At 45.5% G+C, this 27,365-nt stretch overlaps 1 protein-coding gene and 1 long non-coding RNA gene across 3 annotated transcripts; one reads left to right on the plus strand and one right to left on the minus strand.

The window, feature by feature from the left end:
- Nucleotides 1-7,541: 7,541 nt before the first annotated feature.
- On the minus strand, nucleotides 7,542-13,356 carry LOC136179711 (uncharacterized). Its single transcript, XR_010666684.1, has 3 exons — nucleotides 13,227-13,356; nucleotides 11,362-11,488; nucleotides 7,542-8,865 (listed from the first exon to the last, which is right to left on the minus strand). It is a non-coding gene; the product is annotated as an uncharacterized lncRNA (long non-coding RNA).
- Nucleotides 13,263-21,244, plus strand: si:ch73-62b13.1 (Carbohydrate sulfotransferase 1-like). 2 transcript variants are annotated; one of them, XM_020640801.2, is made up of 3 exons: nucleotides 13,263-13,428; nucleotides 17,465-17,636; nucleotides 18,820-21,243. In XM_020640801.2, the coding sequence occupies exons 1-3, from the start codon at nucleotides 13,426-13,428 to the stop codon at nucleotides 19,941-19,943; spliced, it is 1,299 nt and encodes a 432-aa protein (XP_020496457.1). In that variant the 5' UTR covers nucleotides 13,263-13,425; the 3' UTR covers nucleotides 19,944-21,243. The 2 variants fall into 2 exon arrangements, with proteins under 2 accessions (XP_020496457.1, XP_029134524.1); XM_029278691.2 differs by lacking the exon at nucleotides 13,263-13,428 and having other exon boundaries at nucleotides 18,820-21,244.
- The last annotated feature ends 6,121 nt before the right edge of the window (nucleotides 21,245-27,365 follow it).

Genomic DNA, 27,365 nt, shown 5'->3' on the forward strand with positions numbered 1-27,365 from the left:
CAATCACTGTCTGATCGTTGGACTTCACAATGTCGTAAAAACAGGTCGGAGCTCAGCTTACAGCGTCTCACTTTCTTAACAACTGCTTAATGTGACTCCAGACGAGCTGGAAATCAAACACAATAAAAGTGAGCAGGACATAGAAACAGATGAAACTGATCCTTCTCCATTCAATGTCTGACGAAGCACTTTGTTAACCTGTGTTTTTAAAGGTGCAATATAAATAGATTAGTTTGCACAGCATGGTGCCGTGTATTTTGCAAAGAAGTTATCATGCTCACTGATCAGAATTCCCCCAGAAAAAGAAGAATGTGCACGTTAACACTCCCTCAAACTGCACAGTGACTGAACACACCCACAGCTGAGTGAAACCAGTCCAACAATAGCTCAGTTGATAATTAACCAGGAGAATCACTTTTTGTTTTTATGTTCTTAGATTTAGTTTCATCTCGTTGGTTTACACTTCTTCATATGACTTCACAAATGACTCAAGCAAATTCTACTCCTGTCACTCATGTTAAGTTGACGTGTGTGCATGTGGGTAGGAGTGTGTGTGCATGTGTGTAGGAGTGTGTGTGCATGTGGGTAGGAGTGTGTGCATGTTGATAGGAGTGTGTATGTAGTTTTAAGAAGAATGTGGAAGAGGAGGAAACTTAGATTAGCAGGAGGCGGACCTTTAGTGACAAACTGCAGCAGACTAACTGTGAAAGTCAGAGTGTGAGAGACACATGGCCCAGGACAGACACACAACATGAGCAGGATGAGGTTTCTGGGCTTTCTGCTCCTCGTCTTCTTCCTTCAGGTCAGCAGTGAGGAGCCTCTGTTCAGAGCAGCGGACAGTGTCATCGAGCTGGGTTATTGCTTCGGAGTGGATTATATTGTTGTTTACAGATCTGTTCCAGAGGGAGACCAGCTGCTCGGAAACTCCTCAGCTGACAACATGACCATCACACCTCCTGCAGACCTGCAGGGCCGCATCCGCCTCAACATCGACCAGAACCTGCTGGGGCTGCAGATCAGCGATCTGACACGCCTGGACTCAGGGACGTACAGGAGAGAGTGCTGGCAGAATGGCACACTCGCCAGCACGCACACACATCAGCTGTGTGTGTGTGACGAGGAGGTCGGCTCTACAGAGATCAACGAGAAGGAGGACGGAGAAATGACCGAGCTGCTGTGTAACCACACCTCCCTGGGTCAGGAGGGGACGACCGTGCGCTGGTACAAAGAAATGTTCCCACCCTATAAGTTGACTCTGTTCCTGGACAGCGGCGTGTCTCTGGACCCCCTGCTGGACGAGCTGCAGGGCGTCATGGAGGTCAGAGAGAGCGGGGCTTTTCTTCTGCTCGACAGCACTGTGTTGAAGACTAATCATCACTTTTACTGTTTGGTGATCAGAGAGGAGAATTGTCTCAGCTTCCAGAACTTTTTTCTACCAGACCGCAGTGAGAGCAGGGACGTCTTCTCCTCGGTGGGGGACAAGGTGGTCCTAAAGTGCCCGTCTGAGGGGCTCAACCAGCAGTGGGAGACTCCGCTGGGGAGACTGGATGTCAACAGCAAGAAGAACAAAGTCATGTTCATATCGTTTGATAAGAAATCAAAGGACTTCTCGTTGGTGATTCCTGAAGCCTCTGATGATCACAGCGGAGATTATTCCTGCATCTCGTCTTCTCTCGAGGTTCAGTACTCGCTCGTTCTCTGCCCCAGAAAAGAATCAGAAGAAAAGGTTTTTAATGAAGGCGCAAAGGTTACGCTGAACTGTAACGTTAGCGATGAGAAATTTGAGAGTGTTCAGTGGTACCGCCTCGATCCATCAGGTGAACACAATCTCATCCATGACTCAAACGAAGACATGGTTCCCGTCCCTGCGGATCTGATTGGCCGGCTGACTCTGTCTGAGAACGACTCGTCACTGAGCATCGCCCACCTGAATAAGAGAGACGTAGGCCTGTACTGGTGTGTCGTTTTAAGAGGCTCTGTGTTTGTGGAGGAGGATGATGATGATTACAAAGATGATTACGATGAGGACATCACAGCTGATTATGAGGTCATGGATGAGCTCGACTGGCAGGACACAAACAGGTGCATCTTCAAACAGGAGATGGCTCTATCTTTGAACGAGACAACACGGCGCAGTGAAACTGACCCCACACCTTCGGACGTGACCCTGTACGCTGTGGGGGCGGGGCTTTTAGGGCTGCTGGTGCTGTCTGTGGTTGTAGTGATTGCATTGAAGATGCGGGCGGAGGCCTCACGGAACCCGAGCAACGGGGCCTCTCGCTCTGCGCAGAACATGAACCCGAGCGAGGACCCTGGCTGCACTGAGAGTTTGACTCAGAATGATGAACGTGGTGCTTAGCAGCTTTTGTAGAGGAGCTTCATGCTGCATTTTATACCAAATTGACATTAAGTCTGCTGTGAAATCTGCTATTACATCACCTCTGCCCCCCTGCTGTTTTGAAAATAAGTGTTTATTCTTTCAGTTTCATGATGATGCTGTTTCTTTTCCTCTTCTTCACAGCTGCAAACAACAAATACATGAGTCAGTCATCCGTTTTATTTTCCCTTAAATAGTTAGGGCACAGACAGAGAGTGCAGAGGTGAAGAGGTGCCAGCGTTTATGAGGCCTCATGCTGTGGTATGGCTGTAATGTGGCGTTAAACGACTAAGGACTAAGTCAGCTAAAAACCAGTCAGGCTGCTCTGCTGTCATCAGACTGTTTGGTGCCAACCAGAGAGAGAGAGAGAGAGAGAGCGTAACGGCCAAAAAGTCCCTGAAGCTCCCAAACAACACAAAGTTACTTCACTGTGACACAGTATGGGGCTGTGCATGACCATAACTGTTAGAGGAAGTCAGCCATGACGATCAGGTCATTCTTATCTCTATAACTGAGCATGTTGTCTCTCTGGTGCCCTCTGCCTTTATCACTGTATAACTTTCAACCTTTACTTTTATTAGGGGGCTCAAATACATTAGTTAAATACGTCTTTTTCTGCTGTTTGTTGCTGATGCAAGACGTTCCACATACAAACTTGATGCTGTTAACAAATCAAACTATCATGGCTAACAATGGAAACATCCTTTACCGGTTCATTACATCCCCTCGAGGATTGGCCAGGATATCCTGCGACCGGTGCAGGACTAAATACTTTATCCGGTACGATCCCCGTGCTCTAATGAACCTGCTGCATTATGTTTCCTGTTCTCCAGTATGTTCTTCTCCACTCTTTAGTTCACATTGAGATTCTGTTCAACTACATGTAGCATTGATATAAAGACAAATATCCTCACTATGGTGTCAGCCTCTGTAGTTTTGTCCACCAGTCCTGTCTGTGTCCTTCTTTATACATCACGTCCAGCCTCCTGAGACACCCCCCCCCCCCACCCCCCTCCTCCTGTCTGACAGAGAAAGTCTCTTTCTGTGAGAGACATTTGAACAACGAGCTCAGGAAGATTTCAGAGTCCACCTGAAATATTGGAGAGATTCTCTCAGCAGTGCATGAGTGAAGAGCGCTCATTTTAGGGGGCTGTTTGAGTGGGCACATGCAGCTCACTGTTCAGTGGTTTTTATGAATGTGTATTTTAGGGCTGTTGTTGTGGTGTTCTGAATAGATAGATTTTTTTGAGTGCATTCCCGAAAAGATCAGGATGATCCAGGCCTTTAGGCTGCATGTTTGATTTGTATCTCATCAAAGAGAATCAAAGGAAACGGTTCCAGCTGGCTCCGCCTCTCTGAAGCACCCAAAAGGCTGAGATGTAAAAAATAAAAATAAAAAAAGCAAACAGAACAAACAGCAAACAACGACGTGCTCGACCAATGCACATTTTAAAGTACCTCACATCTGTGTGTGTGTAAATTCTCCGATCTTTGATGAATACATCCCCATCATCGAACATACACTGTGATATCTGCTGAGCTCTGAGCGAGGTGAGCTGCACTATTAACATCAATATTGATCTGAGGGTGCAGATTATGTTTGCTGAACATAAAATGAGACACAGCAGGTCATGCAAAGAGGCCATATCTGTTATTGATCAGGTGACTGCGTTCTTATCTTCTATATGGTGCATTTTATTAAACATGATAACACATGTGGGAGTGGTTCATATCTAAACAAAGTGCAGCCACAGTGTCAACGTCTTTCAGAGTCACGTTCAGTGTTTGAAATCCAACAAACCTTTAAATAAACCGTTTTGATTAAGTGGTCTTCATCATGTTTCTGATTGTAATTTATTCAGTTAGAAGATCTTCCAAACTGGGTGCACAAATACTGTTTCATTCTTGTTTATCAGTGACAGAGCTGTTGTAAATGTCTGACGTAACTAGGACAGAGATAATATACTGCTCCTTTAAGTTTATAATGTGCACATCTGGAGAGAGTTTGTATCTGAAGGAGATTTAGGAGTCCCCTCCAAGTTGTTTACAATGCGGTGTTGTGTAGGAGTATTGCCAAATATGGATGTGTTGCATGATGTTTTTGACCCATGACGAAAAGCAGATGTTTAGATGCATATAGGCGATTGTCTCTGTACGTTCGCGAGAGATCATTATTGGCTTCTTGATCCTCCTGGTCAGACGTGACCAGTGACTCTGTTTCTTGCTTAAATAAAGAAGCAAGAAGTCAGTCTCAACGCCGAATTTCATCAAACATATCAACAACAAGGAAATCCACATCACTGTCTGCAGGATGTTGAAGACAAACTGTGAGCTCCTCTGGGTGAAGACACTGAGAAACACGTCTGTCACCCTCAGCTGGGCCTGATCTCCTCCTCACACAACCTGAACACATCGGAAACCAAGCGGCCATGTTTATGAAACTGCACAAAGCTCCGACTGATTTCACAGAGAGAGAGAACCTTAGGACCTAAAATACTGAAACACTTCAGCTAATGTCAGTATACCAGGTCAGATTTTCTAAAAGTTCCAATCAGTAAGATGTGTAATGAGTGAAATGATAAAGTGACCTTACTATATGATCAGACATTAAGGAAACATGCTATGTTGAAGTGCTGGCTTCTCTGACAACAATGCAGCAGTCAGTATGTCCTCCTTCTAACTTTAGATTCTGCTCCTGAATGCTCTGGATTTGTTTGGACCAGAGAAGGTAGGCGGTTTTAAGACACCCCCTCACAGCCGTTTTGGACGCCCCTCGTTTTGTCAGATATGAGAGCAGTTATCAGGTCAAACCAACAGGTGTTGCAGTGATGGAAGCAGCAAGAGAAGTGGTTCAGATAGAAGTGATTGTACCCGACCTAAAAAGCCTCTGCATGTTTCTAATAAGCTCCACGAGCAGAAACGTGCTCAAACTAGGATCAATATTGGAGATGCTTTTGAAAAATGGAGAGAGGTTAGAACACAGAAAGGTTTACAGACCGATGCAGAGCTGGATAAACACTGAAGCTTCAGTGTCCACTACATGGCAACAAGCATTGACTCTAGAGAGGAGGGGGCGGGGGGGGATGTCCTATTTGTTAAGAGACTACCTGCCTGTGTACAGTCCATACAGAGGTAAAGACTTTGATGATCCTGCTCTCTGAGTCTCAGGTTTTCTTCACCTTTGAACTGTGACACATGACGGCAGGATCTTCTCATCTCAGGCACACAAATCCAATATGAAGGGCTTTTCCTTTTAAAATGAGGCCAAACACCAGAACAAAACATGAAATATCTTGAACCCACTTCACCCCCTGACTACAGGCCTGATTCTGAGCAGCTGCTTGACTCTTCACATGCAGACCTTTACTCTCTGCAAACCTGAAATGCAACCAGTGAGGCAGCAACAGACGGTTACACTGATGTGCAGAACATTTCTGCACAATGAGCCAAAAGCATTAGAGGTGATGTTGATGGAGATGCAGAGCCTGCTGAGTGTCACGGCTGTGTTTCTAAATCATTTCATCCTGTGAACCTTGTGTCTGAGCAACAATCTCTGCTGCAGGTTTCCTTTAATCCCACACACTTTAACCTTTTAACCTGATAAATATTTATGTTCCACAGCAGCAAACATACATCCAAAAGAAGGAGGGAATCTCTGCAGACGTGAAGAGTTAGATTTTCTGTGAGATGGAGTAGAAAATCCTGAACCAAGAGCTAATCCCTCTACGATACTATCTTCTGGTTTTATTCTTACAAACAAGATGAAAAATAAAACATTACTTTTCTTTTACAAACTTATCGCTTCTGTTTTTATTTCTGCCTAAAAGTTCTCTCAGCCCAAAGCGATGAAGCCGAGATAAAACATCCAAAGTGTCGAAGCATCCAAACAAATAACTGACTTTACCAGAAGTGTCTATTCAGAGAGAAGTGATGAAGTGAAAATAAATCTGATTACGAATCCTCTCAGGGCGAGGTGAGCAGATCTGTTGGCAGAGGAAAACTCAACCCAAAGCGTCGCTGACAGCTTGACACAAAGTCAGAGACTTTCACAGACTCTTGTTTGTTCCCGTGATGCTCACAGGAGTCAGACGAATGTGCAGCCGTTCACTTTACGTGAGACCCTCACAGCCTGATTGATGGAGACAGATGTGGAGGCGGAGCAGATGTTGGGAGCTCTCAGGTGTAATTAAGAAAGAGCTCAGTCACACAGAAAGGTCCTGGAGGAATCAGCTGCAGATTTCTTCAGCTGGTTACAGAGACAGACTATAAACAGATCAGAACTCTCTGACCATCTGTGTGTGTGTGGTCAAAGTTTTAAGGACGTTTTTTTTATCTTCCAGAGCATGTGAGAACATGGACGGGAATGAAATGGTCCTACTGAAAGAAAGCAAAACAGAAAAAACAACACTGGGAACTGCAGACTATCCATATTTTCAATTTTCTTCTGCTTATCCAAGGCTGGGTCACCGTGGCTGCTGGAGGAGCATGTCGACCCAGACGTACCTCTCCCCAGAAGTTGTTTCCAGCTGTGGACCACAAGGCGATGGGCTGTTGGACCAGGCTGCATAGACGCTTACTATTAAGCAAACCCCAAGGTCCTGAGCCAGGGGAGAACTTTTTGATCCAGTAGATGTCGCCCTTGAGCAACAGCATGAAACCAAAACAAGCTGCTGTTTGGCCACACCTCCTCCATACTGAAGCCTCCGCTCTCCCCCGCAGAAACACCTCCAACCCCACTCCACTCACGTTCACTGGGAGGAGAAAACGCAAGCGGTGGACAAGATTGTCATGTCTCGAGCTGCTGCCTGTAGCCTACATGGTTGTGTTAGCAGGCTAATGTTAACGCTCTTTAGTTAGCTTGTAACTTCACATTGCATGTAAATTAACACAGAATGACCGTGATCTAAAAACGCCAACTTCCATCAGATGCGTATTCGCTCCGTCTCAGCTCTGTCTCAGCTCCGTCTCAGCTCTGGCAGTCCGGTCCTCTTTGCAGAAGATATGCAGGGCTTCTATTTTTGCCAGATGCTGGAGCACTGCGCATCAGTTTAGCACAGAAAAGAACAAGCGGGAGGGAAGTTAGACACCCATACAAAATGAAAACATCCTGTTTATTTTCAAAATAAAACACTCCGTATTGACGGTTCAGAACAATGACCGTATGTGTGTTTGTTTATGTGTTTTAAATGGTTTTATACCACATACATCGTAATATTTCGTGCTGACACGAGTGAATCTGTAAAATTACAGCGTGAATTCCTTTGTCTCTGCACTCCAGCTGTCCATCTGTGCTCTCTGTGCACACGGACGAGGGTGCACGGAGCCGTAACAGACCGGAGCAGACATGCAATGCACACGTATCTGGTGGAAGTTCTGGGTTACCTGACGTCCAAATAATCAGTGAGTATGTTCTTCTTCTTCTCTCTAGTCCTTGACAAAAACAATACACAAGGGGAGGAGCCGGCCGTCCCGTCCATGTAAACACGGCTCTGACAACAACACAGCCAGCGGGACTCGAGCTTCTCACTCATTGTAGACAGTCATGACTCAGAGACACATTTACACATGTTAGACTTGATTTCTGATTTATTTATGTGTAACATGTTGCACAGTAATGGTGTAATGAGATATTTATGACTTGAAACAAGACGAATAGAAAAAACGGTTCAACAAAATAAATGTAAATATAAGAGACGGGCGAACACTCAGCTAAGTGGCCTTAATTGTACATTTACAGTAAGAAAGAGGCATACAAAGCACACACATTGTGTTAGAAGAAGAACAGGTGTAGCAGCATGTTTGAAAAAGTCTGAGTGAGCAGCTTTGGGCAGGACTACAGCGGAGGGTGTTCAACAGTCTCACAGATTCTGGGGAGAATATTTTATATCCTGTTTATAAACTCGGAGTTGTTGTGGTGACAGAACAGGATTGAAGTCAGATTTTTTTTTTAACTAAGACGGGAAGGAAACTGTGGTGAGACAAGTTGTTACTCAGAGTCTCTTGTGCTCACTTTGGATCGTGCAGAACACATTGAGGTGTGTGACTGGACTCTTTATGTGAAGATTATCTGCAGGTTGCTCACACACACACGCACACACTGGTCCATGCCTCTCCTGAATTGAAACAACGCGGCTCACAGATGTTCACATGATCCCTCCCCTCTGTCTGATCGGGGGAGGCCGTGTTCTGTGGAAACAGCTCGTCTGCTCCTCTGCTCTCTGGTGGCCGCCCGGCTGTGGAAGATCTCCTGTAATTTGCCGGGTCCATTACTCCCACAAATGCGATGCTGCGAGCCTGCGAGGCCTGTGAGTGTGAAACAGCAGGTGGGATAAAAAGAACGCGAGAGAGCATGGTACCTCTGTGTTGCGTCCGTCCTGCCCCTGTGCTCAGAGTGTGGTTCGTCTGCTAATGGCATCAATTATGCAGCAGAGAGCGCTGCTGATGGCCTCACAGACAGAAGTGTCTTTACAGGGGGAGTTCCTCAGGGTCTGAAAACAAACAGAAAAAAGGTGGAGACGACAGGAGGGATACGGCAGACACATGGAGGCGTCTGCTTGGATCGCAGCCACACTGGAATTTATGTCGTTATTTTCAGAAAGCCAATCCAAGCGAGACCAGGACCAATCAAACTAGCAATAAAGTCGACTTCCCTTTCGGAAGTCTCAGAGGCTTTCAGTGGATTTGATTTGAAGTCTATAACCCAGAGAGCAGTGGGCGAGAGGCTGTGGTACTCGCTCTCTGCCAGGCCATAAAACTTCACCTCCCCTGTGTGAGGGCACTGGAGGAGAGAAGGGGCATCACAAGCGACTTCCAGTTTTTAATCTCCTGGTTTAAGTGGGTTCATCATGACTCCTACTACTCCATCCTGATTGGTCAAACATGCAGTATGAGAACAAACGTGAGCTCCTCAGTATGCCATAAATACGTTTTAAACCACTACTCGGTGTTACATTGCTATGGTGGTGTAACCACTGCTATGGAAGCCGCCGTGCAGCTATAGCTACTGTGAGCTGAAGGCTCTGAGCATGAGGGGGAACATCTGTTGAATTTGCAGCCTGTTTCTCCTGATGGAAATTATTTTGCCGTTTCAGTGAGTTTGCCCCCTGCTGGTGATCTATGAAAGTCCTGATGGGCGTCAGGAGAAAACTGTAAAAGTTTTAATTTCATCGAATGGCGCGGAGCTGCCTGCGTGCATATGGCAGATAATTACAGCTTTTTTTGTATTTATCACAGCAGGGTTCAACAATACAATGGCAGAGCTGACTTGTTCGCTCATGTGCAGATGAAATCCAAAATGTGTGTAGAGCGGGGACTGAAAATGAGACCATCTATATTCAAGAGATCTCTCCTTCAAAAAAAATCACACAGCCAAACATCGCGAGCAACACACACACCTCTGATGCACAGATGGTGTGTGTAAACTTTCCCCTTCCTTCCTCGCTCTAATCTGTCTCTCCGTTTGTTCATCCCTTGTGTCCCGCAGTATTTCCGCCTCTCATCATACCGAGTGTCACTCAGAGGATTTCTCTCACTCTAGCAGACGAGCACCTCGGCTTGAAACCTGACCCGCCAAAATATAATGAATTATGCACAATAGATAGGATGGAAACACCACGCGGAGAAAACGATAGCAGAGAACTTCGGTTTATAAAGATACCTAACAGAGAGCAGCGATGGGCTTGTCAACAGGCTGATGATCCCCATCTAATCTAAACGGTTCGATAAACAGTGAACACACTCAGGAACTCCGAGGCTTCAGTCGGACTGCACATTAAGTCACATTAAGAAGCTCAGCTTCTTTGAATTTGGTCGTGACCTCCTGTGAAAAGTAAAGAAATATTTGAAGGAGAAATCTAATTGTTGAGATAAATGATTCATTAGAGGCAAGGAGATGGAGAGCAAAATAAGATCAAATATATTTCGTTTTTATTTTAATAGAGATTAATTTAATATTTTGCTTAACTTGCGGGGCTTCTTTCTGAAGCCCTCCTGCATGAGCTGAGAAAAACTAATGTGTTACCATGACCTCTGTTTTACAAATCTGTGCACACAGTTTATATCCAAGCAGCAACCTCCAGTGTTGAAAAATGAAGCTGATGATGAAGTTCCAAATCCTGCAGTTCCTTAAGTGTCCACTGGAGGCTGGCTGCAGAAGCACAGGAAGTCACATACACACCCACTAAAAAAAGCTTGTTTTTACAGCAGAGATTAACATGTTTACAGCCTGGTTCAAAAAACCAAATAGGTCTGATGAGCTCATGTCTCAATCAGCACACTGTACGGGGGGTGAATGTTTTGATGACTCATCCGTTTTGACTTGATGAAGGATAAGAGTTATTCACAATAAGGCGTGTAGCTGACCTGATTGGCCAATGGGCGCGGTGTAACTGCTCACCTAAACCGCGAGCCTAGTTCATGTGTCGTAAACCAGAGTGAGCAGACATTCAGCCATGAATTGTATATGCCAGGCTTTACGTTTGATGAAAGAGTTTTGCGTTTAGTGAAATGTTTCTGCCGTCCTGGGAAATATTTGCTGTCAAGTAATGTTTGTACAGTTGACCTTCAGGGCCACCGTACCTTCACAACCACCAATAATAAAAATCCACGTACTTATACGTATTACATAAAATGATTGAGTGTCTTTGTGGTGTAATTAACCTCCTGTCTAAGTCAAACTTACCTCTGCAGACGTGTTTAGATATCTGCAGAGCAGCAACAGAGAGACTGTCTGTTGGCTGAAATAAATGGAGCTTTCTCTGCTGGCAAACAAGGGAAGAAATAAGATTTCTCTTCACCTGCTTATTGCACTTTATAGCAAGGGAGGCTGAATAAATGAGATGAGATGCAATGAATAAGAACAGTGGCTTTCCTCTAAAGGCTGAGGTAAGTTTGTGCGAGCTGCTCTCCCCTGTGACAGGCTGGCTGACGGATAATCTGACTGACAGATCGCTTCTTTAAAACACAGTGAAAGGTGAAGAAGTTACCGTGCAAGACAAGTGCAGATACAGAGAAGCTATCAGAGAGGCGAGCTGACGATGAAGAGCATCTACATCCACTCCATGAACGCCTGCTGTCCTGTTAAAGATCAGATGTGAGCTGGATCGCAGCAACCTGGAGGAGAAAGAGAGCAGGTTTGTTAAGATAAAAAAAGACAGATCACTAATGCACATCAGATTTTTTACTCTTTGAGGGGTGAGAGGGTAAAGCTAAACTGGGAGGCCTGCTGACGATTCAGTGTGCACTCAAAGAACTTTCTCCCTCTGCCTGTTTTGAATCTCACTGAGAAGGCGTGTGGGCGTTGAGAGGCTCAGAGCTGAGGATCGATGCTGTGGGCAGGCAGAGCGAGGGATATGAGCACAGAGAGGTGCAGAGGACAGGACACCCTCAGCAGGGGGTCTCTGTAGCTCTGACTTCTTTATGTGTGTGTGTGTGTGTTTGTGTGTGTGTGTGTGTGTGTGTGTGTGTGTGTGTGTGTGTGTGTGTGTGTGTGTGTGTGTGTGTGTGTGATTGCACAGTGAGACCTCACCTCAGATCATCACAAACTGGGTGCTCTATGTGTGTGGGTAAACTTCCCTGCTATATCCTGCAGCGTTCACACATCCGCTCTCCAGACTTCTTGCCAAACTTTACTGGCAGGAAAAACTTCCAGGTGAAGTCGGAGTCAACAATTTGGTCGTTTGTGTTCACCCGTGCTGCTCAGCCTGAATAATAAATGTAATTTTTAGGATATTTCTGGATGTGTGTGTACGTGCATCCAGTGTGAGAGCACCAACAGTCTCCCTGTGTATGAGTCCCCTGTGGGAGATGTGGCTGTCTCATGTTTCCTCCAAGTTTTTGTCCTAATCCATCCTTTTATTCATCATCTTTTTCATGCATATTTTGTTTTCCACACTGTTAAAATGTCTAGCACATCTTTATACCAAATTCCCCTAACTGTTACAGAAAGATGTTTACTGAGTGACCACAGCTTTAAATGAAGACAATGTGATGACTTATGTCGTGTATATTTAAGGGACTTGGAGCAGACTGGAGAATTAATGGTGTGTCACTGTGCGTTTAACAGAATAAATGGATGTGAATTAAGATGTTTTGGCCACATATCTAACAGCAGAAACATGTCCCCACTGCCCTCACAGTAAAGACACACCTTAGCCACAGCGGGGGCCACCTCTGAAAGACCCCAAACACAATCAACCCTTGCTACCCAGGAGTAATGGAGCTGTCAAACTACCCCGCAGTGACCCCCCGGGGGGCAATGAGACGAGAACCATCTCTCCACTACGGAGTCAGCAGCAGAGAGAGGAAGAGGAGTGTGATGATAGCAGTCATCCTCAGAGGATATGAGGAAAAATAGAGGTCATTGTGCTGTGTGTGTGTGTGTGTGTGTGTGTGTGTGTGTGTGTGTGCGTGTGTATGTGTGTGTGTGTCTCCCTCCCTGCTGACAGCCTGACAGTGACAGAGGAGCACTGACACTCTGATGGTGATGCTGAGGTGATTGTTGATGTCTGCCTGCAGCTGATGACACCTGCTGCCTGCATGAAGGATGGCAATAAGCTGCACGTGCAAACACCTAATATCATGCAGCAACAAAAGCAGGATCCATTTTTTTGTTTTACCTTGTAGACACAAACATTACGTGTGTTTTCCCCCATTACATTTAGAATTAGAGGACGTAATGAAACGCAGGCTATACGGCGTTCAGACGTTACGCACGCCAATATTGCATCCAATCCAGTATGGGCTAAGTTCTAGTGGCCCGCGTGATCTGTGGACAGGGGTGTGTGTGTGTGTGTGTTTGTGTGTGTTTGGGTTTGTGCATTGTGGTGGTGGGTTCTTCCTTTCAGCTCACCATACCCAGCGCGCCTCCAGCTCTGAATCCACGGATTCTTTGGAGACACCGCTGACGGCGCTCCATCCCTCCTCCTCCGTCTCTCTTCATTCTCTCTCTCTCTCTCTCTTCCTCTTCCTTATACACACACACACACACACACACACACACACACTTTTACAAATGCAGCACAGAGGACCGGAGAAGATCGCGAGCGTTCATGGTAAGACAACGTTCAGTGTTTTCATGATTTACGGATGGAAATCTGATTCTTCAGGTGATTTTACAGTTTATAACTGTCCACGTGGGCTTAGGTTTGTGTTGATGTCTGTTAATCCCCCTCAAACATTCATTTGAAGAATCTGCAGTTGTGTAAAGAGGGAGAAGGGCTTCAGATTTAGTTGAAAAAACTGAATTTCTCATCTATAATGTTTCGCTCTTTGTCCGTGTTATAGCCTATTCATCCGGACCCGGACAACAATATCCTGCAGACTGTTTCGGATGTTTTCATCCTCTTCTTATTTCAACTGCAAACTTGGCATTATTTTCCCCTCACTGTTCGCTCCTCCTGTGTGTGTGAGAAGCACTCAGAGAGAGAGAGAGAGAGAACAGCCTGCAATCAGCATCACATGAAGACAAGATCAGATGAAGCTCTGACCTCTTTCTTCTTCTTCATCTCTCCTGACACTCGTCTCACTTGTGTCTCAGTGCCGGAGGAATCATGTAGGACGAGATTCATCTTCTCTCCATCATCTTCATCTTCATCTTCATCATCATCATCATCATCATCATTATCATCATCATCTTCATCATCTTTACCATCTTCATGATCTCAGGAGCTGCTCTGTAGCCCCGGGTCAGATGCAGCTGCTCTGCACGCTGCTGCGGTCTGATATTAGCCTGTGGCACTGTGTGTGTGTGTGTGTGTGTGTGTGTGTGTGTGTGTGTGTGTGTGTGTGTGTGTGTGTGTGTGTGTGTGTGTGTGTGTGCGTGTGCGTGTGCGTGTGTGTGTGTGTGGGGGGGGGGGTCACTTCCCCCCCCCCCACACACACACACCAGATTGAAAGTGAACTGTCAAAGGGAGGTAAATATCGTAGCTTGAAACGGCAGTCTGATTAGGGCGTTTGAAATGTTAGAGGCTATTTTGGGTTCGAGTCACTTGAGGAACCCCTGGCTGAAGCTTCATTTGAGATGACCTCCACCTGAAACAGGTGACCTCCTGTGACCACATCACCTTTCTCAGGAGCAGAGCTAAAGACGCAGACGATGAACAGATAGATGTTCAAAGCCGACTTGTAGCTTCTTATAGTGATGTTTTATTATAAACCACTTCCCTCAGAGGATCAGTGAACACAGCGAGGTGTCTTGATAGAAAAATCTTTGGCACTGTCACATCCCTCCATCACTCGCATCCCCAAATCCCTCAGTCCCAACCTCATCACTAACTTCTAACCTCATTTGTTGCTTCATTTTCCACTGAGGGAGCCTCCTCTCCTGCAGCACGCACCACTCTCATTACTCCACACTTTCCCTGTGTGTTATGGCTCTGCATTTACAAACCTGTCAGAGGAGCGTGCAGCCCACAGTGTAATCTTTGGCTGATCCTGTCCCCGAGGCTTTTATCCTCTGTGTAAAAACTGTTATTGTTGGAGGGATACAAAAGCTGAGAGCGTTCGAAGCCTTCAGTCGCCTCCAGCTGTTGACAGAGCGTCTGTTATTCCTGCTGTGAGTCCCTGTGCAGGAGGAGCTGTAAGCCACAGAGACGGAGGGGGGGACTTGCAAATCAAACTGCTTTAATCCACTGAAGCATCTGTCTTTATTCCCCAGAGGGCAGCAGGAAAAGAGAACCTGTCACAGAGGAGTCACACGATGCTCCTCGCTCGGCCAGCTGTGGAGGAGATGTTTGGGATGGCAGGACTGTCACATTCTTCTCAGTTTTTCTTTGACTGAAGTGTCAGATGGTTAAAAGCCAGGGTCAGAGTTTCTCATTATCGGCACTAACTGCACAAACAGAAGAAGAAGCAGATTTAAAGTTGTACTGATACAAGAGGAAAATGGAGCAGTGTATCCTCAGAGGTCACCGATTTAATATTTAGAATGATAGATTGTATTTATAAAGCGCCTTTCAAGGTACACAAGGACGCTTTACATCAGAACAGAACCTGTAGCAAACAAATTAAACAGAATGCATCAATCAGTAAATCAGATTAATAATAATGATAACAGGATTTAAATGAGTCCATGAGGCAAATTTTAACAGGAGGGTTTATGGAGTTTTTTGATGAATGTAACGTTGCAGATATCTCCAGGAAGTTCCAGAGGGTGAGGGCTGCCACACTGTGGGCTCTGGTGTTAGGGTGGAGACCAGACCCGTGACCAAGGACCGGAGTATAAGTGGTATATGAGGTCTGAGAGGGACTGGGGGGTAGGCGAGGCTTCACCAGAAGCCCACACATGCACACACTTTGATACACGTACTGGAATCTGTAAAGGGCTTTGCGAGTTACCCCAAATAGGACTCCATTACAATAATCGAGACAGGAAGTGATGAAGGCGCGTATGAGTGATTCTGCATCAGGGTCTGTGAGTTATGGACGGAGTCTGGAGATGTTTTTTTGAGGTGGCAGAACACAGATTTGGTGATGGAGTTGATGTGTGACTGGAAAGAGAGGGTGGAGTCCAGAATGACACCCAGGTAGTGGACTTCCAGGGATGAGTGGATGGAGCAGCCATCAACATCGTGGAGATCTCCAGCCTGTCCGAGGAGGAGAAGGGGGGAGGTTGTTGTTACGGCTTCAGTTTTAGAAAGTTGCTGGTAAAATGTACTTAATGTAAGCAAAGGATGTTCTGATATTCTGTTTGTCCTTTAAGCAACACCAGTTTGGTTTTCTGATCTAAAGTAAAAATTAGATCCGCAGGTTTTGAGAACGTTTCTGACATTCTGTGTAAAAATATCAATCCAAGAAACAAACCTTCTCCCCCCGATGAGTTCATTTTCTGTGATTGCAGCTTTTAGCCCTTTTCAAACAGAATGGCTCATGATGCCGGCTCGATTTCACTCCTCCGTCACCCACAGAGTAAACGCCTTTGGTTTTGCGCTGTTTGTGATTAATGGAACATCAAAAGCCGATCTGAGCTCTGTGTGATTCGTTCCTGAGGACACGAGTCTGCCCGGGACACACAAACATCATTAATGAACAAGAGGCAGACTGCAGCGAGAAAGAGAGAGAGGGGGGATTCATTTTTTGTCAGTAATCTGGAGTATATTTACCTGGATGTGATGATGATGCAGACACTGTGTGTGCTCAGGGATTCATGTGATTACCTTCCATCAGTTAAGTACACAGGGACAAATGTTTTTTGTTTTTTTTCTGAATGCATTTGGAGAATCTCATCTCTCTCTGCTCTTTCATGCCCGATGGCAAAAAACTCTAAAGTGCATTTCTCCACTTGTCTCTGTGCAGGCAGCTAAATTTATCTGTAGTTCTCTGCTGAGCTTAGAGGCTTAATTACCCAGAAGAGAGGAGAGCAAAAATGAAATGCAACTATGCATGAGTGTGTGTGTGGCATCTTTAGAGTAAAGTTGTCTCAGAGAGGAACAGGAAAGCTAACATTTACCAGGGAAGGTCCCTCCTTGAGTTTTTCTGCAGAACAAATCTGTGGATCCATCAGGGGACAAATCTCAGTCCTTTAAACTGTTTGTTCAAAGTGTTTAAGCTCCTTGTGGTACAGATGCTGGAAAGATTGTGTCTGTTGAATTGGCTTCCTAAAGCTGGATTTTTTTAAAGTACATTAAATGTTTAGTTGAAGGAAGTAGTTTCTGTTTTCCTTTCCTGCTAATCTAAAGCTACGGCATGCAGCTGGTTAGCGTAGCATAGCACAAACAGTGGACAATAAAGGAAACTTCTAGCCTAGCTCTGTCTAAAGGTAAAATAACTCACCAACCTGCACATCTACAGTGCATTGATTTCACAGGGAGGGAGAGTATCCCGCGGTGAGGTGCATGTGTGAACAGGCAACTCAGGGAGGTTTCAGCTGCAGCCAGACTTTTTCTAGAATTAAATGTGGAGACGGTCTAAATAACATCTCCACCTTCTGTTGTTTAAGTTCCTTGGAGCAGGAACATAAACTGCTCCAGCAGAGCCGCCCATCGCTCGAGGTCTGTGGGTGTAAAACGAGCTGAAGCTGCACACGCATGAGGCTGGAACAAAACGCACCCGAATGAAATCTCATTGTGTGTGTCTTTGATTCCTCTCCAGCGTGAAGGATGTAGAGCCGGATGGAGGGGCAGGATGGAGTGCTCCTGGAAGACGGTGCTGCTTCTGGTGTGTGCGTCTCTGGGGGTGCAGTACACCGCCATCCGCACCCTGAGGGACTCTCTGTCTGGACCCTGTGAGGGAGCGTACCGCTGCTCCTCCAGACACCACAGAGGTAAGCTTCAACAACCAATCAGGACTGTCAGGACTGACTGTTTTGATACGAGCGTAATAATTGAAAATAAGAAATGACCAAATATTTGGTGCCTCTGACTTTTTTTGTTGTTGTGTTGCTGTGGTATGAATGTTGTTCTTCATTGATCCTGTGAGGGGAAATTCAATGTTACACTCTGTTGTTGAACATGCTACACACACATGTGGCTGAAATACACACACATGCACAAACAGGATCCTGTGGACATGCACTAATGGAGAGATGTCAGAGTGAGGGGGTGAGCGAGCGCTCCTGAGCTGTGTGTGTGTGTGTGTGTGTGTGTGTGTGTGTGTGTGTGTGTGTGTGTGTGTGTGTGTGTGTGTGTGTGTGTGTTCAGGAAGTGATCTCACACCTCTCCATCTACCAGACCAATTTCCAGATTTGGTTCGCACCGGGACTTGAACTTGACCCTTCTGTTCCTTCCAGTCCTCACAGACTGAGCTACTGCCGCCCACATAGCTTGTAGCATTTTGAAGTTTAAGTTCTAGTATCATGACAACCCTCGCATAAAGTACGTTTCTGCTAAAATCTTGGCAGTATAGAAATATGTACATGTTTATTTTGTAAATAGTTTGGTTGTACAGAATCAGCAGAGGGAGTACGAGATCAAAAGTCGACCTGGTCATAAAATAAGTTTGACATTGAAGCAGTTTGGAGAAAGACATAGCATCAAACCTGTAACTGAAGCAACAGGCAAACTCCCACAGATCATTAAATCAGGGAATCCCAAAAAAGAAAAGGAAGGAGAAATTAAATATGCGTCACTCGTTTGACAATTATCCTCCAATTTATCTCCATTAATCTGCTCTCATAGCACAGCTGCATCGCCCGTGTACAGAAGAAACCTTCCCTTTGCAATCAACTCCTCATCAGCAGTAATTGCATGTTAACTTTTTGTCCTATATTTAGAGATCCGCCGCTTCATGAGTCCCTTCTGCAACCACGCGCAGACAAATAACTTACTCATGCATCTTTACTCTCTGAATTATTGAAGCTTTATCAGCTTGATTTAGGAGTTGACTTTCTGCTGGGTGGAAGTCGTGATGAAAACAGACTCACTCATACTTTTATGAGCTGAAATGACACAGCTAACTCATTTTTTACCTGAGCTTTAACTTCTTTTATTGTTGTGTCTCTCTTCCAGACTCCAGATGGAGATCATTGTGTGATGACGGTTGGATGCAGGAGTTGCCTCGGAAACACATCCTGCTGTTTTCCACAACCCGCAGCGGCTCGTCCTTCACGGGGCAGCTCCTCAACCAGCACCCGGAGGTGTTCTATGTGTTTGAGCCTCTCTTCCACGTGCAGCAGGCCTTCACCAACTCCAGCAGCCGCCTGCGCCGCTCGCTGGACCGCCGGGCCCTCCTAGGAGCGTACAGGGACCTCCTCCTCAACCTCTACACCTGCGATCTTCACTTCATGGAGAACTACATCCGGCCAGAGCCGCAGGACCACGTCACCAACTCCTTCTTCCGTCGGAGCTCCAGCCACGCCCTCTGTTCCCCTCCAGTGTGCTTGGAGGGAGGCGACGGAGCAGTCTCTGATCTGCCCGATGAAACCTGGTGTCCTAAGAAGTGCGGCACTCTGAACCTCACTTTAGCGTCCTTGTCATGTCTGTCAAGGGGAAACATCGCCATAAAGACCGTGCGCGTCCCTGAGGTTGGCGACCTGCGCACTCTGACGGAAGACCCTCGTCTTGACCTGAAGATCATCCACCTGGTAAGAGACCCCAGAGCCATCCTCGCCTCTCGCATGATGGCGTTTTCAGATCAGTTCCGTGCTTGGAAAATATGGAACGCAACAGGACGGCAGCCACGTTATGTGGACCTGTCACAGATCACCAGCACCTGTAAGGACATGTCAGCCTCTGCAGAGACGGGCCTGCAGAGACCGCCATGGCTGCATGGACGCTACATGCTGGTGCGGTACGAGGACCTTGCGTTTAACCCGAAGAACAAGGCGGCTGAGATCTACAGGTTTGTGGGGCTGGAGATGGAGGACAGAGTGAGTTTGTGGATTTCAAAGAACACCAACAGTAATGTGTCGGCTCCCTCCGAGTGGAACTACAGATACTCCACCACCAGAGACTCCAGAGCCGCCGCAGAGAGCTGGAGGCTTCGACTCAGCTTCGACATCGTGAGGACGGTGCAGCGACTGTGCAACGACACGCTGGCTCTGCTCGGATACAAACCGGTTCAGTCTTCAGCTCAACTCAGAAACCTGTCACACAGTTTAATCCAACACATGAGCTTTGAGACGGTCACATAAGCCGTTCTCTCACATGCAGTCCTGAAAATATTTACAGAAATCCTTGAAATCTTCTTGAGTTGATGTTCAGCAGGGTTGTGTCCAGAGTCCAGACCTTTTTCAGTGGGGGGGGCAGACTGGGGGCACTGACGTATGCAGGGCTAGCAAGCAGTTTACCTTCCTTTCCCCACTAATCACACTTTTAAGTTACACAAGAGAATGGCGACATCGTCTTAGCTTCATTCTTTCAGGACTCAAAAAGAAGACATTTGTTCAGGGTCACGATTTAAAAACTTTTCATAGCTGGTTCGTTCATTGTAAGTTAGACAGGGTGCAGCAGTTTGCTTGTGAGTCTTTATGGAATCGTTCCTTTCCAAAAAACCCGTCTCATGAAATAAAATGTGCACAGTCAACTAGCAGCCTGATGCAACACAGTTGATTTTGACTTAAATCCCGCCTCTGAAAACGCAAATAGCCAATCATAGTTTGTGATTTTAGTTTAGCCAATCAGATTTCAAGGGGGGCCCATGCCGTTCCGGGCATCCCTCTGGACACGCCCCTGCTCACATACCTCTCTCACAGTGTGAGCGAGGTGAGCGCCTCAGGTGGCAAGACATAACCTCAAAAGATGTCATGAGCCTTGTTCCCACCTGCACAAAACTCCTGAAGTTTTCAGGCTGAGCAAAAACACTTTTGAGTTTTGTGCAGGTTTGAACAGGACTATAAAGGATTTTAATAAACAACCGTACTGTTACACAATTACTCATCTGCTGTTTTCATGCTGATGGAATGAAAGTCATTTAACTTGATTGTTAATTTAATCCTAAATTATTTAATTTCACTCTTTCTTCACTTTTATGGTTTTGTCATAGATATGAAAAGTGCCAAATTTAAGCGTACGTGTTGCTGAAGATGTTTAATCCAATCTATCTGTACTGGTCTTAGTGGTGACTGAAACTCATCTTCATTAACTGTTTGACATTTTTTTATTTCATTGACGTGTTTACACTCGAGAACGAGAGACCCTTCACAGAGCTCAGGTCCTCAGGTTTGAAAGAGAATCTCAGACACAGAGAGGATGTTCAGACTAAGCGGACACAAAGGAGATTATAGGAGAAAAGAAATGCCTTTTAAGTTCTTCTGCAGCTCGGTGATGTGAGAACATTTATTTATTCTTTGTTTTAAGGTCATAAAAACTGTATCTGCTGACGTATTGTTCCTATGGATGTGTTTGGAAATGTTTGTGTTGCCGTACTGTTTGTATTTTTTAAGACTTTTTCAATAAAAATGATTCATAAGTTAAACTAAACACCACGCTGCTGAAATCGTCTTCAACAGTAGTTTGGTGTGTTGTGTGGGGAAGGCGATATTTTAAGGGTGTTTCCCCCCTCAGAGAAACAGCTCGTCTGTGTGTGCGTGTGTGTGTGTGTGCGCGCGTGCGTGCGCGTGTGTGCGTGCGCGTGTGTGCGTGCGCGTGTGTGTGTGTACATCTGATGTGTCTGAAGTCACAGAGATGTTTGTGACTCCTGAGAACACATGCTGCTTCACTTGTGTTTCATTGTGAGTTACCTCTGAAGACAAAAAGCGGGCTGGTGTCTGCAGCGGCGTCACAGACGAGGCGGCTGCAGGTTCTCTCCAACATTTCCAACGCCTCTTTGGGTCTAAACACGGAAAGGAAGAGTGCCATCTCCACACACGGGCCCATTTATTTCCACAGTGTGCTGCTCTCTGGAGATAAATGCTAGAAGTAGTTTCAGAGGAGGAAGTTGATTGGATGAATCACAGAAGAGTGTTTGAGTGACTGTGATTTTCTCTTCTTTGTATCTTCTGTGGAGGCTGAAATTTTTGCCCGCTGGGCTCTGTAAGCTTCAGCGCTAAGGCGACTAAAGAAAGACAGTTCAGTGTGAAGGAGAGTCTACAATTTGAACAGAATGGTCATGCTCTACTCTAACCATGCTACCATTAAATCCGAGGTGAAATATTCTATGTATTTTTAGACACCAGTGTAGCTGCTGACAGCGGGGGAATCTCAGCACTGCCCCCCCAAAGAATTGATCTTCAGATCCAGCTGAGGAAAAACAGGATTTAAGATGCATGCAGAAAAGAGCGGCCTTCTTTCTTTGAGCTTAATCTGCACGGCTACACAAACGGGCCATAAAGCAGAGCTTTATGACACCCGGGGAGATACGCTTCATCGGGTTTTCCATCCACACACCCTGACACACAAAGCTGCGACGGCCTGAGTCAGCCGTCAGCTAATTACCAGATTCTTTTCACTCAATACCGCCACTCGTTTCTCTCTCCTTAACTGTGCTGACAAATTTAGCTCTTATCAATACTGGTTTCTCATCGATGTGCTGATATTGGAAAACACAAAACACACCCTTTATCACACCACTGTTTGTTTCAACTATCGTCCTTTATGTTTAAGATAAGCTGTTTAAACATAATTCATTTCCTTGAAGCTCCTGAGAGAACCTGTGTAACCATGTGTAAGTCAGGTTTTTTTAACAATCTCCTCCTGCTTTCTGTCAACAGTCATACGGTTCGTTCAGGTTGAATCTTTGCTGTGTAAAAAAAGGAGATTTCAGTAGTAGTTTTAGGCTTTATGTGGCGGTTATGTTTGCTTTTATGGCTCCTAAAACCTCTCAGTCTTCAGAGTTCCCTCTGCTGACTGCTCACTATGTTATAGTGGTCGACTGTTTTACTGTTCGTTGTTACGTCATGTTAGCCAGCCAATAATATGATGTTGACAGTGCTGTACAGTAAAGATGTCAGCGGTCATGTCAACTCAAACATCGTGGCTATGAGCCTCAGTCCAGCTGATCCACTAATTCAACAGACCATTTGTCAATTTGTTTGAAGATACATAAGTAAGTTTTCTTGTCTATTTAGTTGTTTTCACCACTGACTAAATTTGAATATTTGATGTCTGAGTGACGTCACCTGTCTGCTCCTGCAGGGGGCGCTGGAGTGCCGTCGATGGCGGTCTCCATGCTGGAAATGCTGTCTCAGCCTAACTTTCAGTCAGCCTAACGACAGGCTGAGAGCTGGAGCTGAGGCGGGTTTTAAGCCTCCAGACAAACCGTTACACCACACCCACCTGTCAATCAGGTCAGCTACACGCCTTATTGTGAATAACTCTTATCCTTCATCAAATCAAAACTGATGAGTCATCAACACATTCACCCCCCGTACAGTGTGTGCCGATCAAGACATGTAGCTAATCAGACCTGTTTGGTTTTTTGAACCAGGCTGTAAACATGTTAATCTCTGCTGTAAAAACAAGCTTTTTAGAATGGATGTGTATGTGACTTCCTGTGCTTCTGCAGCCAGCCTCTAGTGGACACTCGAGGAACTGCAGGATTTGGAACTTCATCATCAGCTTAATTTTCAAGACCGGAGGTTGCAGCTTGGTTTCCACACAGAATTCACCCCACCCTGCTCTTTTTTTTATTTTCACAACAGTTTAGATTTATTGTGTTTTTTCATATCTGTCCAAATTGTTTAGAGGGTTGTTTAAAAAAAAACTGACTCAGTGTGCAAAGACCTTAAGTGTGGTGTCAACGTGTAAGTGTGTCTTATGGCTACGTCCTTAGTTTGACCTTTCAGCTGCACTGGTAGCTGAAAGTACCTCCAGCATGTAAACCCTGCTTTGCTCCGCCCCTGATGTTTGTCTGTAATCCTCAGATTTAACTGTTTAAAATAAGATGTGTGAGCAGAAGGAGGTCGTGAGGCGTCCTTGGAGTTTGTCCCCACAGCTGCAGGTGTGTCCTCCAGGCCCATCATCCCACGCTCGATTCTTTATGGTCCTTATCTGGGCGGGAAGCCAGAAAGTCTGAGAATGATCAGACACATAACGGCATGCTTTGATCAACATCAATGTCATCCTGCGTGCATGTGAGCATACGTAAACATGTAGCCTCATGTAATATGACTGCCACAAAGGTGACACCTGCAGCCGAGAGGCGGAGAATAGCTCCACAAATCGCCCTCCTTATCTGAAAGCATTGATTTTTTAAAAATGGTCAGAGCATAGTGAGAGCAGAACACACAGAATATTGACGACCCAGTTAAAATGGGATGTGAAAAGTACGGCTCATGTACAGAGACGACCACCAGGAAGATGAGGATTCCTGCTCTGTTTAAAGCAGCAATTAGAGATCGCTTTTTTTCCACACAATATTTATTATTTTTTTCTGCCTCGTAAGCGCTGAGAGATACTGTAGGCTGAAATTTCCACATGACAAGTGTGTTTCAAATGTGAATGTTTTACACTAAAACGGTTAAACAAACACACAGAGCTCCCCTGACATTAAACGCTCAAACGTATTGATGTGTCCATTAAAAGCACAGCAGCACAAACACTTTCACATTCGTCATCCTCCTTACTGCACACTTTACGGGGAGATTAAGGAGCATTTAAGATGGAATGAAACCACTTTGAGCCACAGTATCTTTATAACTGGAGCCGCTCGGGCCCTCAGCACACATCGGCTTCTGTCACAGCCATCATTCACACTGTTATTTCTCCCATGTGCACTGTGTACACACACACACACACACACACACACACACACACACACACACACACACACACACACACCCACACACACACACACACACACACACACACACTGTGCAGCCCTGTTTTTACCTCTCCTCTATCTCTCTGTAAGCATCATGACATCATCGTCTCCTTGTCACTCAAATATTCCTCAAGCACGCCTGTGATATCTTCAGTAACGAGAGTTTCATTTTTACCATAAATCTCCCTGCGTTTGTCTCCAGCTCGAGCACGCTCACAGATTATTTATTTTGTTTTCCACTGATCCTAATAAGAGGCTTTCACAGCCAACATCAAACCGCCAGCTGGCAGAGATGCATCCTGGGTAGAGCTCCTCGAGGTAAATGCACGCAGACCCCCATCGCACTTAGCACCATCAGCAGTATCTCTCTCACTCTGCAGTTTGAAAAGACACCAAAGTATCTCAGCTTTTCATAAATCAGCAAGTACAAAACACATTTAAGGCAACATGTGCACACTCATGTTCTGTCTGCAGAGTCTAAATCACGTGTTTGTCACCTGCTGGTCCAACAGGAAGCAGACCAACTCCACGTCTACGGGTAAAAGACAACACAAGGTTCACCCTCGTTTTAGAACGAGCTTTATCCGCTTGGTGTTTCTCCTCACTGTGGTTATATTTCATAATATGAATATATCCTAAACTCACCTGCTGCGCTGTCATTGGCTGGACGAAACACACCAGCTCTGCCCAGAAACATCCTGAGTCAACCAGAACAAAACAGAACAGTAAAATCCAGTCAGAGGACAGAGTCTCTGCAGACACAGTCACCACCTCACATGTACGGAGGCCCAGAAGTTTTATCCAGAATGTTACATTTCTGTATAAAAAGGAATTGATTTTTGTAAAGTAACACAACAGAAAAACACACATTTACTGATCTTGATTCTTTAAGGGTTCTAAAGGGTTCTCGGGTAGTGACACATGTTCAGTTGCTGCTTACTGCGGGTGTTTTGTTAAAGCTCAGCTCCTTTAAAAGAGTTTAAATCAGCAGACGGAGTGAGTGAAGTCATTGCTGGCTCTTTATCTTAAAACAAAGCGTTGGTTTTGCTCCTGGCCTCCTCAGAGTGCTCTCAGCAGAAAACAGAAGATCATTTTATCTGCTGGCGTACAATCACACCCCGGCTTTACACCCCCGCACCACCAGACCGCTCTGAACCATCCCACCCCGAGGGGCCTATGTCTTCTGGAAGGTTTTGGAAAACGCAGTCCACATCTTTTTCAAGTGAACAACTCTCAGATGTTTCAGATGTGAGGGGTCGGTCCATCCTCCCTCCTCCTCCTCCCCCTCCTGCCCTGTCAGGCATCTCTTTCATTTGCAGCTCCACTTTTAGGAAATAGTAGGTGTGAAAACACTACCGGGACTTTTATTTTCTCTTCTCCCTCGTGGAAGTCTTTTACTCAAACAGGACTGAAGCGCAGCGTGGGCTGCAGTATCACAGAGGCAGGAGGGGGAAGGTGTGATCACGTCCCTGCAGGGCTCCCAACCAATCATACGTCATGCTTTCAGCCTCGCTCTCAGAGTCTGCTTTGTCCTCGGCCCACTCAGCTTTTTATTTTCCAGGGCGAGATGAAGCATAAAGTCTGCTGCTGTTTCTGATATTCTTTGTCTGTTTTTTTTTTTACCCATAAAGAAATTTGACATATTTTGCATTTTACTCCCGCTGTCTTCATCTACCTGCTCCCACAGTATAGAGAAAGGTAAACACTGTCAGCACTTCCTCAATAAATTCCCAACAAGCTTTAATTTTCAGACTCATCCATTATTCACCAACAGAGGACAGCGAACAGAGCGGCATCGAGCCAGATTAAAGGCCCAAGTGCTGTATCTTTCCCTTTTCCTTTAATTTGAATTTCATATTCATTGAAACCAGGAGACGTCTGATCTCAATAAGTTGGAAAGAAAAAAACAGATAGGATGTGTCGGAGGAGAGACGGACCCTGAATACTAAAACATCAGAATGGACGTGAGTCTGTTTGTGGCATGTCCCTGTGACTGTGTTTTCTTCAGTTAAGACGTCCAAAGAAGATGATGTGGTCATTTCCTCTTGCACGTGCGTACAGTTCGGTCATGCAAGATAATAATAAGACAGCCAGAGGTCGAGTTATCCAGACTTTTGTCCCCTGTTCTGTTCAGAATCACTTGATCCTACATTTCACAACTAAGACCTTTCTTTCACCTTCCATACCTGTTCAGAGGTTTTCTGCAAATATCTAAAGTCTCCAGCCTTATGCATGAAAAAGCAATATTAACCCTTTATCTATATGTGACGTAGTTTCGCTGCTCCAGAAGTAAAACGCTCTGATTCTCCAGGTAAGAGACTTGAGTGTCCCGGTTTAGATCAGGTTTTTTAAGTCTCCTGTTTTTGTGTTTGTTTATGTAAACATCATGACCTGATTTTAGAAACCGGGATAAGCCCTTATCCTAGTTTTCCTACCTGGAGAACTCTGAAATAAAACAGGATGTGGCTTTACCTCGATTCTGGTAGCTGACGACTACCTGCACAGGCGTCGCCTCAGCCAAGTGATGAATCAGCAAAACAAACATGGCGGCAGCAACGAGAGCGCCTTACTTCTGGCACGATGAAGAAACTGAGTTTTGTGTTTCACCAATAAATAATGAAATATATTTGAAATCTTAGAGGGATTGATTAGCTGACCATTTTAAGTGTATGGTGAACAGGCTGCAGGACGCTGGTTTCCCAACATGTACCATGGAGCAAGTCAGGACAGTACTTTAGAAATATTACATGACCCTGTCCCACCAGTCATGACTGGACCCCATTGCTCCCTTGTCCCACGTGGTGGCAGTGACATGCTGACAGCAGTCAGAGGTGAGGACATGTTTAATATTTGT

This window comes from Labrus bergylta, chromosome 7, assembly GCF_963930695.1.
Source record: "Labrus bergylta chromosome 7, fLabBer1.1, whole genome shotgun sequence".
Classification (NCBI taxonomy): Eukaryota; Metazoa; Chordata; class Actinopteri; order Labriformes; family Labridae; genus Labrus; species Labrus bergylta.

Bases quoted from the DNA above. Each gene is read 5' to 3' on its own strand.
- si:ch73-62b13.1 (XM_020640801.2), top strand. The intron at 17,637-18,819 runs GTAAGCTTCAAC...TCTCTCTTCCAG, and splicing joins CTCCTCCAGACACCACAGAG to ACTCCAGATGGAGATCATTG.